Source organism: Buceros rhinoceros, unplaced genomic scaffold, assembly GCF_000710305.1.
Source record: "Buceros rhinoceros silvestris isolate BGI_N320 unplaced genomic scaffold, ASM71030v1 scaffold8090, whole genome shotgun sequence".
Classification (NCBI taxonomy): Eukaryota; Metazoa; Chordata; class Aves; order Bucerotiformes; family Bucerotidae; genus Buceros; species Buceros rhinoceros.
Genome location: NW_010390175.1, coordinates 5515 through 16033, shown reverse-complemented (window position 1 = coordinate 16033; position 10519 = coordinate 5515). Strand labels below are relative to the sequence as shown.

The following is a 10519-nucleotide window of genomic DNA, read 5'->3' as shown; positions in this document are numbered from 1 at the left end:
GTTCAGTTTACAGGCTGAGGGCTCATGTAGATCACCATTTCTTGTTGTCTTACACCAGCTGAAGAAATTGCCCTTCTGATCTATCTGCTGTCATCTCCCAGATAACCTAACTGTGGCAGTGGTTTTGTCACATTCTCTAGGACAAGCTACAAACCCAATGCACGCACTAACTGGAGCTATATCGCTGATGCTGGAGACAGAGACTTAGACTTTATCACAAATTAAAGTCCTCCTTCCTCCCCTTTTTAATTGCAGAGTGCGAAATTCATTTACGATGTTACTGTTACAAATGCTTAGAAAACAGGTGCGAGGAAAGAAAACATATCGGATATTTAATTTCATTACGTAAGCACAAATATTAGTCTAATGCGTGGCACAGGTTGTATTCCAAATGTCAACCAAGGTCTTTGCCTGGAAAACTGTGGCACACTCCAAGCTTTGGAGATCTCTGAAGCTCCCTGCCAAGGTTTCTATTACTCCCTCAACGTATTTGGGCTATCGACACTGGTCTTGTTTTTTCCTCTCGCTCTTAAAAAGAAGTTCAATTTATCATATTTATGGCTTCTACATCTGTATGAATAGAAAATAAGAAAGAAAGAAAGAAAGAAGTGGGATGTCTATGATGACTGGGTAGATCCTAAAGATTGCCTAAGTATAGCCACCCCTGAACAAATATTTTGCCTTAATTTTCTGTAAGAACAATGACACTGAACGAAGACTGTTAATTATATTCATAAAAGAAACAACACTCAAAAACTTAATGTGCCAAAGTTGGACAGTTTTGGATGAAATGGCAAGGAAAGCACATGTGGGTTGAACTGGAATGGTACCGCTTCGGAATGAAGGGAGGAATGATCCAGGCAATTAGTCACACATTAAAATGATGGAGCTTTTTGTTACACATTGGGAAGACAGAATAAAGTAATACAAATAAATGGACGATGGAGTAAAATGCAACATTAGTTTACTTATGCAACATTAGTTTACTGAAGCTATAGCACACTGCCCTCAAAATCTTTTTTGGTCTGGAAAAAAACCCCTATAGACAAAGGAAATACAGTAACTCTAAGCTATTTTGAGCTCACTGAAGTGTTATACACAGCAAATTCTAAAGAATTAAGAGATAATCTGGAGAATATGGAGATTAGAATGGCAGAATTTAATGTGCATCTGACTTACAGGAAGGATGAAAGCTCTTAATGTCAGGTTGATTGACATTAGTGCTGAAGTTCTAAGTTCCTTCCGGACCCTGATAATACTTTCATAAATCAAGCAGGCACAAAATATATGAGAATTCTAACAGAGGCTTCTGGTGACATGGGAATAATCAGATAATGTTAATTGTGTGGCAAAAATTGGATGGTATTTATCTACCCAAAATCAAAAGTGGGTTTTTTTCTTTTTTTACAGATTAATAACTTTAATTAGTAAATATGTACTTTTAACAAATATTAATTCTTAGAAGAGAGGAGTATTGGTCACAGGAAGACAATTACATTCCAGTGTGAGCCAATTGTGAAAACAATCAAAAAATTACAATGTATTTGCACCGAGAGAAGGTCTCATCTGCTATACTAATCACTGATGTGTTATGTACATTAAAACAACTAATGACAGACCTAACCGGGAGGAAATAGAAAGCTAGACATTACAGATTTCTGCAGAGAAATACAGTAATAATTTGTATAATCTAATGAAACACAAAGTTAAGATTGGTGAAAAAGCCTGCATTCAGTGTTATATTAATCTCCTTGATTAATAATCCAGTATTGACTGAATAAACATTTTGCAACACAATTAGAAAAACAAAAAGAAACAGAAATATAGGAATATATTTTTCAAAAAAGTAAATAACTTTTTTTCTTCTTTTTTTTTTTCTTTTTCAGTTACCTGGGCATTTGAGCTCATCTGTATAATCCCCGCAGTCATTAGATCCGTCACACAGCCATTCTGGCAGTATACAAAGCGAAGTTGAATTACAGCTAATAAATCCTGAAGATTTTACTCCCAGTTTATAGAAGTAAGCACAGTCTGTATTATCTGGAACGAGACAGCGCAGTACTATATCACACCTCATACAGATCGAGAGCCTTACAGTTTGGTTTTCAGCTTTAGCTGGAGTTTGCGCGGACCTCGCAGCTGCGGCTATCCAACTAGTGGTGACTATGCGTTAGCTGCCATACAACGAGGAGCGACCACGGAACAGATGCTACGGCGAAGCGCAAACACAAACTTACTACAGTTCTTTTCATCTGAAGCATCCGCACAATCAATGATCTGGTTGCACTGTGAAGATTTTCCAATGCAAATCCCATCTGCACAACGGAATTCTGTCGAAGCGCATGTTGAATCTAGGACATATGGTTATAAAAGATGTAAATTTGTGCACTGAGCAGACTCTTCGGATGGATATTATATTTAAATCTTCTACCTTTTAGAATGAGGCTTTCAGAACACACTGTACTTTCCATAGCTAAAAATTTGGTAGAAATACTAGGTCTAAAAAACTTGAAAGCATAAGTTGCTAATTTTTAAATTTATTTTTTGAGTCAAAAAGTCTCTCTCTAGATAATTCACGTCGATTTGAGATAATCTCCATGTGAGGAAGGAAGCAGCCCTTTCAGAACCATCTCTGCATCCCTCAGATTTCCTTAATGCAACACCAGTTTTTTACCTGTGTGCTTTTATCTCTACTCATACTCAGCTAGAGGATTAAAAACCATGCAGCGCTTTCAAAAAAATTACAGTTACTACAGCTACATCGGTTTTAGCTATATATTGTGGATGAATTTCCCCTTCTGAATTGTAACCAAGGATTTGTGTTGTCTGCTAGCTAGTCTTTATTCATTGGTCGATGTACAGATAAATATTCATGTTTTAAGACATAAACCCAATTCTGACAGAAAAAGGACGACAATTCTAGTAAGTCTTGCAAAGGGCACAGACTTTGCCATGCACTGGAGAAGCAAAGAAACAGAATGGTAGCTACATCAAAAAAAGCAGCAGTGCGGCAGAAGCAGAGAAAGCTGTCTTTCAACCCTTCTGTCCGTAGTGACATTTATTACCTCACAGAAGCAGCAAATGTATTTTCTGAGTTTTGCACAGCCAAAACCTCTCTTCTTTCTAGAGGACTGCAGGTGTAAACCAAACCCAGTCCTCATCTCAATCCCAGCATATGCTCTCCCAAACATACCAGTGTGCGCCTGCTTGTTTCATAATTCTAGCAAAATGAATCCCAGCACCTGCAACTCTAATAAAGTTATACTCATTTTACAGCTACTTCTATTTACTGACTAAGTATTTACAGAGAGATATTCTGAAATCACCTTGGAAGTGTCATTTACCTTTACAGTCAAATTCATCAGAGTTGTCACCACAGTCATTGGCACCATCACATACTTTGTTACTTGAAACACAGCGACGGTTAGAACACGGCTTGAATCCCTTTCGACAGCCTCTGTTTTCTGAAAAGTTAAGTACAAGCACATTATTTCACTTAGACATTTGATATATAATAATAGCAGCCTTTGGTTAAACCCAGAGTTTCCAGAAAAGCTTTTTAAATGAATTTTTTTCATTTACTGTCCAGTAGATGAACTTGGTCTGATAAACAGATAAAGGATAATAAATAAAAACATGATCAAAAATAACAAAATGATGATAAAAAATGAAAAGGAAAGCCTAATTCCTGGTTTTCATTATCGTGTGGTATAAAAATCCCATGAGCATTTGTTTCGACACACTTCTGTCAGACACACGACACTGTTTTCATGTAGCATCAGCAATTCTATCACACAGAATGAAACACACCAAATGTGCCCTAAAAAAAATTACAAATAAGTGGAGAGTAAAATAACAAAAAATAGTAGCAAAAAAGTTTCTGGATTTCTGAATACCAGTACTGTAAGTGTTCTGCACAAGTAGGTATTGTTGAAAAATGTGCAAATTTTACATACATTGAAATGTTGGAAAAATCAGGATTGATTTTCTGAAGCCCTAACCGTTGTAGAAGTCACGGCACAATAATAAATCAGTATCGTTCACTGGGTTAGTTAATCAATGAGTCCAGCATCCTGGACTTCACCAGATTCAGAAAACAACGTACTGCATATGACCCAGTGCATGAGAGACCCACAGTTCTTCCTGCTTTTTCCAACGTGTAGCAGAAAGTCCAGCACGGTTGATTTAAAGCAGGCGAAACGTACACTGCCACACTACAAATTAACATAGCACCCTTAAAAAAAATTTGTGGCAAATCCATGGAAAGATAAATGCAAGATCCAACAATTTTTTTTTCAGTATTATAGAATACAATATAATAATTCTTTAGTAGCTCAGTAAACTTCAAACTACCGACATAAGAAAACTTCTCTGGAAAGAGAAGAGCGAGCATTTTGAGATTCCTCACCAGCTACAACTTTCTTATTTCTTCCCAGATGACTTTCTCTCTATTCCTTCAACCTCCTCTCCCAACAAAGCAAAGGAAACTCTATGAAACTTTAGTCTTTCTTCCATTAACTGTGAATGAACTAAATGACCAAAATTAATAGTAGAGACAAAGAGGTTGTATCCATACAGATATAGAGCTGTCTGGGTGGTTTAGTGGTGGTGTCCTCTTCTGTGTTTGGAGGTTTTTTGATTTTTTTTGTTTGTTTGGTTGGTTTTTGTGTTTTGTTTTGTGGGTTTTTTTTTTAACTACTTCTCACGTCTAAGCAATACATGAATATAAATATGTCAACACATACTTAGTAGGGGAACCTATAGAAGGAATTCACAGACATAAGTCATGTACTTTTCAGTGCTTTGAGGCTGTCACTTGTAATTCAAGTGACAGTCCTGGTAACTAGCAGTGTTTTGCATATTCTAGATTCTTATTTCCTTGTCTTGTGTTATCTTTTTTCAGGATCAAACAAACCAGCCTCCTTAGAGTGTAGATGATCTGATGGAATGTTACAGTTAGTTTTACATGACATTATCAAAGCAATTATCAGATTGAAATCTGAAAGCTAATGGGACATAAATTGAAGATGAAAGAAGAAAAAAAAGGCATAGTATCAGTTGCTATATCAGATTGTTTTGTTAATTTAAGTTGGAAAAAAAAGAAAGAAAGCTATTGCATTTCTTTTTTTCAGTGTCAACCTTGGCTATTAAAATGGCAGAGGTGAACTGCAGGAATTAAAGCAGACATTTTCATAAAAGTACAGAGGTGTCAGGTATAAACATAATGCTTGGGTTTGAAATGACACGACCGAAGAGATACCAAGGTTGTGGGATGGATACACAGAACAAGATAAAGGTCAAGAGTTACAGACACACAGCGAAGGCGATTTCACCTAATGTGCGGGATACAGGAATTCATTAAGGTGACTCAGTGATGCAGGAAAAATATTTGAAGAGTAGTGGTTTAGACCCTGCAGCAGGCAAACTCAGCTGGACACAAAATCTGGAAGTGATTCAGTTAGTGATTATTAGGGCAAATAGATAACAATAGAATCTCTTGGAAAAGTATTAAAGGAATGATTGGACACCCTTGAGTCTACCTTGCTGCAAGAGGTAGATTGATTGGTGTGAAGAATAATGGTATTATACATAGAAAATTGTGTGGAAAGATAACTATTACACAGTCACTTTGTATTTTTTAATACCTCTATTTTAGTGTCTTCTAGCCAGAGAAAGTCTTATTAAACACAGAACACTAAATAAAAATTCTCAATTAAAGCTGAAAATACTGAAGTTTTCATCCTCACAAAATCAGCTAGCTGTGTTTTTCATTATTTGTGTTTTAGAGATGATATATGAGAACATTTGAGATGCCTTTTATTAAATATATGTCAGTTTGCAAGGAAAATACGTTCAAGCTTAAGTAATTCTATCCATATTATGTTGAGGTTTTGATGTGCGAGTTACCATTTTCTTCTTGTGCATCTTGGTGAGCAGTTGGTATAAATAAGTAGAAAAGTCACAAAGGGACCAATATAAGCATGGAAAAAACAAAAACAAACAAACAAAAAAAGTGACGGTGAAACATCTGGAAATACTTACCACAGTAGAAAAGCTTCTCGTCAGACTTGTCCTTACAATGAGCAGTGCCATCACATGTCAGCTCATAATCTATGCATTCACCATTTCCACATTCAAACTCAGAATAAATGTTGCAAGTAGAATTTTTAGCTAAAAATAAATCACATTACCACATAACTTTTAATAGCTTAGTGAAAATAAGACAAATGTTGGTCGCATTTAAAGTATCTTCTATACAGTTTTTGAAAACGTAAGAACAAAGACCGTTTCTTACTAGATCTTTAAAAAAAAAAAAATCTCTTCAATGTAGCACATCCAAAAGCAAGATTTTCTATTAGTTCAGCTAGAAACTAAAAAAGAATCACAAATTTGACACAATAATTTGGTCATGAAGTTCATGATAGCAGGTACATTTGCTTCATGTGTAGGGTTCTAACCAAAATATTAAATGAGAGAAAGGAAAAGATACACATCTCCTATTCTTCCTCTTGAGAAGAACTCCAGAACAACAGGGAAATGATACCTAATTAGTATGCTCTTTTCTTTTTTTCCATCATAATTACTTCAGCACAAATTCAGGAAAAAACAATGTCGAAGAACCAATGCAGAAGTCAAGCCAGTATAAACTGAAAACATTTCTAGATTTGATACAAACAAAGAACAACATAGAAGAGGTGCTGAAAATTCTGGACAAGGTGAGATCTGATCTTGAATATGATTTATATAGTCCTTTAAATTCCAATCAAGTATATTGCAGCAATTTTCTCTCTTTTTCCTCAATTTTTTTGCATTGTAAGAACCATGATCTTAATTACTTCTGCAGCTCACCTAGCTCAGCATCTTAGACTGCGATCTTTAGAGAAAGATGTGTGTGTGCGGGGAGATCAAAATGTACGCGTAGGTCAAGTCTGACTGGAAACCCTCGTAAAGATTGCTTCAAACCCCAACTTTCAGAAACAAAACATGTTAATGCCTTTCGAAACTCCTCCTTTGTTGAGAAGGAAGTAGTCTGGGCAGTCTTATTACCCATACAATCATGCAATTCCTTTGAATTTTACTGAAGCTTTGTCCCAGAATCTTGACTGGCAGTAAGTTTTATAGTCTAATTACACTTTGAAAGGAGAGTTAATTCCTTGTCTCATCTGGAATTGCTAATTTTTAATTTTACTGAGTATCCCTTTCAGCTGCGTTACGAAGAAACTTTTGATCTCAGCTACAGTGCCTCTTGTTTCCATCCTTCCTCACAAGTTAAACCCACATTTAATATCTAAGTCTTTTTCTTTCTTGTTTCCTTTTAACTAATAATTCAGACAAACACTTCCTGCAAACATTCTACAAAATAACTGAGAAGATGGAATCTCACATCATGGTCTAGAATAGGATTTGAACATGGTTTTAGCTATTTTTAAGACTTGTACCATTTTTGGAAAATGTAAATACCTCACAAGTTAAACCCACATTTAATATCTAAGTCTTTTTCTTTCTTGTTTCCTTTTAACTAATAATTCAGACAAACACTTCCTGCAAACATTCTACAAAATAACTGAGAAGATGGAATCTCACATCATGGTCTAGAATAGGATTTGAACATGGTTTTAGCTATTTTTAAGACTTGTACCATTTTTGGAAAATGTAAATACCATATAATATTATAAAATAAATTATGTGCACAACTATTTTGTGCCTTGATAGCTATTAATTTTGTTTCTGCCATAACTTTAAAAATTAATCACAACTACTGTCCTGGTTTGAGCTGAAACTTCCTTGTTTTGGGTAATGGACATATAGAATTATTCCATGCAAATACGATAATTCCGCATTTAATTGGTTAAGGGGGTCAGGTGAAACGTTACGTCGGGAGGCTTTAAAAGCAGCAGGCAGAGGGCAGATCTCTCTCTCGGGCTTCCGGACTTTCACGAAGAGAGGGCTCCCACAAATCTGCTCTGCCGCCGACTAGGCCTGACTAGGCCGAACCCAGACCGAGACCTGAGGGCCTGCATCGGACTACAGACTCTGAACTGCTATTGCCGTGAGTCCCGTACTGTCTGAAATCGGGTGAGAATACTCGGACTCCCGGCTGTTCTGCACAGGGAGGGTTTTTCTCCCTGCAGTTTTTTTCCCCTTGCTCGCGTGGGGGGCTCCTTCCCCACCCCCCCCTTCCCTCTCGCCGCAGACAGAATTTTACTTCGCTCCGTCTGGGATGCAGCCGTGGAGCAGAAGGGCAAAAGCCTTCACTCCCACCTGCCCAGAACCCTGACCTCGAACAAGGCTGCTACAGAACTCTAACTATCTAAGTCCTCTCTTCTTCATTTTTTTCCCCTTTTTCTCGGTTTGTGCCTATATATATGTGTGTGTGTGTAGTCGTGTGGTTTTATTGTTTATTAAAAGTTTGTTTCAGTTTTCCAAATGCAGACCGAGGTGTGAATTTCTTCCTTCCCCTTTAAACTCCTTTTGTCTCTAGCCAGACAGAGGAGAATCGTTAAGGGATCCGAGGGATTATCTGCCTTGGCCCCTCGACCCTTAACACAAGCGAACCTTTAATTAAGGTTCAACTTCAGTAACTCATCTGATACTGCCCTACACAGACCCGATGGATGCATGGAGGTACTTTCATCTATCTCAGTAGGAACTATGATGGATACATAAAGACCATAACTATTACTAACTAGTATCTTGCTACTGTAAGAGCAGTTGCATTTTTTTCATCTTGATTGTGGTTTTCTTCAATCTCTTTGGGATGCCAGCAGCCATCTTACTCTCCCACCCCCAAACAAACCAGGACTTCTACTGCATTCGTGCAACAAGTTTCAATCAATCACCACATGAAATAAATTACACCCGTAAAAATACACATTTAAGGAAGATAAAATGAGGATCAGGGAAAGATTTGTCTCCTTACTGCTCCAGACATTAAGAATTCCAACTCTTCTTTGCTTTTTCTCTGATTAATCTAGGAAACCGAAATGTTTATGATATAAACACCTTAACCTAGCACTGAAAAACTTTTAACCTGCTACAATTTCATCTTTTCTTCTTTATTTACAATAAGGTTTCTGCTCTGCTGTGAGGAAGTAAAAAAAAATAAAATTCCTTGCCAGATTCAGAGAAGGCGGCAGTAGTTAATTCCAAGTCTTTAGCAACTTCTGTACTTCATCTCACTCTGTCTCATGGGTAAAGGGATGGGAGCACGCTAGCTGAGCAAGTGATAGATCTGACCCACAAGACCAAGAGCAGGCTGGTAGGCAATGGAACTTAGCGACATTTTACAGCTCCAAGTAGTCTCTTGAATAATCAAAATTAGTAAAACTTGACAGTGCGCGAGGGTGAAATAAGGTTGTTAGAGAAGCCCAGTGGCAATATTCCATCTGCATAAAGCAGAAACATTTGGCTCTAGTGGAAAATATATTTTTGTAAACTAGTGAAGTCTTAATTAATATCTTTGAACCATTAATTATCAGATTCATGTCCATACAATCTCCATTGATCACTGGATTCTGTTAGTAGACCACGAGTCTGCTACTCTGAAACGGTGTTATAGCTTAAATTGAAATCTTGATCCTTGCAAATCATCTGTAAAATTCATTGTATCTCAGTTACGCAGCTAGACAAAGCAGGTTCTGGGTAGAGCAGTAAAGGTAATACAGGGTTGATGTACACTACTTTTCTGCTGCGTCTTGTGAAGGATAAGACTTACAACCCTGATACTTTCACCTATTTAATTATAGAATTAGGTCCTTCTTTGAAATCTCAGTGTTCTAATAATACCGCACTATGTAAACACATAGTTAACAACCACCACGCACGTGTGAGCCAAAGGTAAAGGAAGGTGAACTATGAAGCGTGTGAAAGTGCAGAATAAAATGTGCAGCGGCTCACGTCTGAGACGTGTTGGTAGCTCCTGGATGATTATACTGTTTATATGCATAATTAAAGAATGCATTTGGTTTCATTTAATAGCAATATTTTGGGAAATTAAGAAAAAGGCAAAGCTGTGGATCCAAAATAAACAAGGCAAAAAAAAATTTAGGATTAAATTTTAGATACAATAACCAAGTGACTAGCTTGGTATGGTATAAAGCTAATTACAGGGTCTTTGCAAAGCTCGTAGCTGAGCTGCCAAGCCTAGGAATCTGATTCTGAAGGACTGGCGTCCAGCCCTAAGGATGCCTTGAGCCAATTTAAAAATCACATCAATACTTAAAAGTCTAGTTCTCCCCTTTACCTCACCACAGCCTTCTGTTCTCACTAGTTGGCTTTAACTGGCTCTAGTGATCTTGCAGCGTCAAGCTGAATGAGCTCTGCTTGCTGATCCAACCAAAACTAGGTTTAAAGCAAAAAATCCTAATTCCCAGTCAAGCAACTCAGTTAAGCCATCATTCAGTTACAAAACTGTTACTGCTGATGAAAGGCATATGATGGGAGGGAGAATAAAGATTGCCCTTAGCAGAAGCACCCTTCTTGCTCTTCAGCTGCTCATTAAACAACAGTATTCATTCCT

At 37.2% G+C, this 10519-nt stretch overlaps 1 protein-coding gene across 1 annotated transcript in view; it reads right to left on the bottom strand.

Moving 5' to 3' along the window:
• Positions 1 to 10519, bottom strand: part of LOC104494009 (low-density lipoprotein receptor-related protein 1B-like) — a gene marked incomplete at its 5' end in the record, with an annotated part of 136594 nt that overhangs the window by 124022 nt on the left and 2053 nt on the right. Inside the window, 4 exons of the mRNA XM_010136787.1 lie at positions 1891 to 2040; positions 2238 to 2351; positions 3345 to 3464; positions 6043 to 6171. Coding sequence (XP_010135089.1) covers positions 1891 to 2040; positions 2238 to 2351; positions 3345 to 3464; positions 6043 to 6171 — 513 coding nt within the window. The remainder of the gene's footprint in view (positions 1 to 1890; positions 2041 to 2237; positions 2352 to 3344; positions 3465 to 6042; positions 6172 to 10519) is intronic.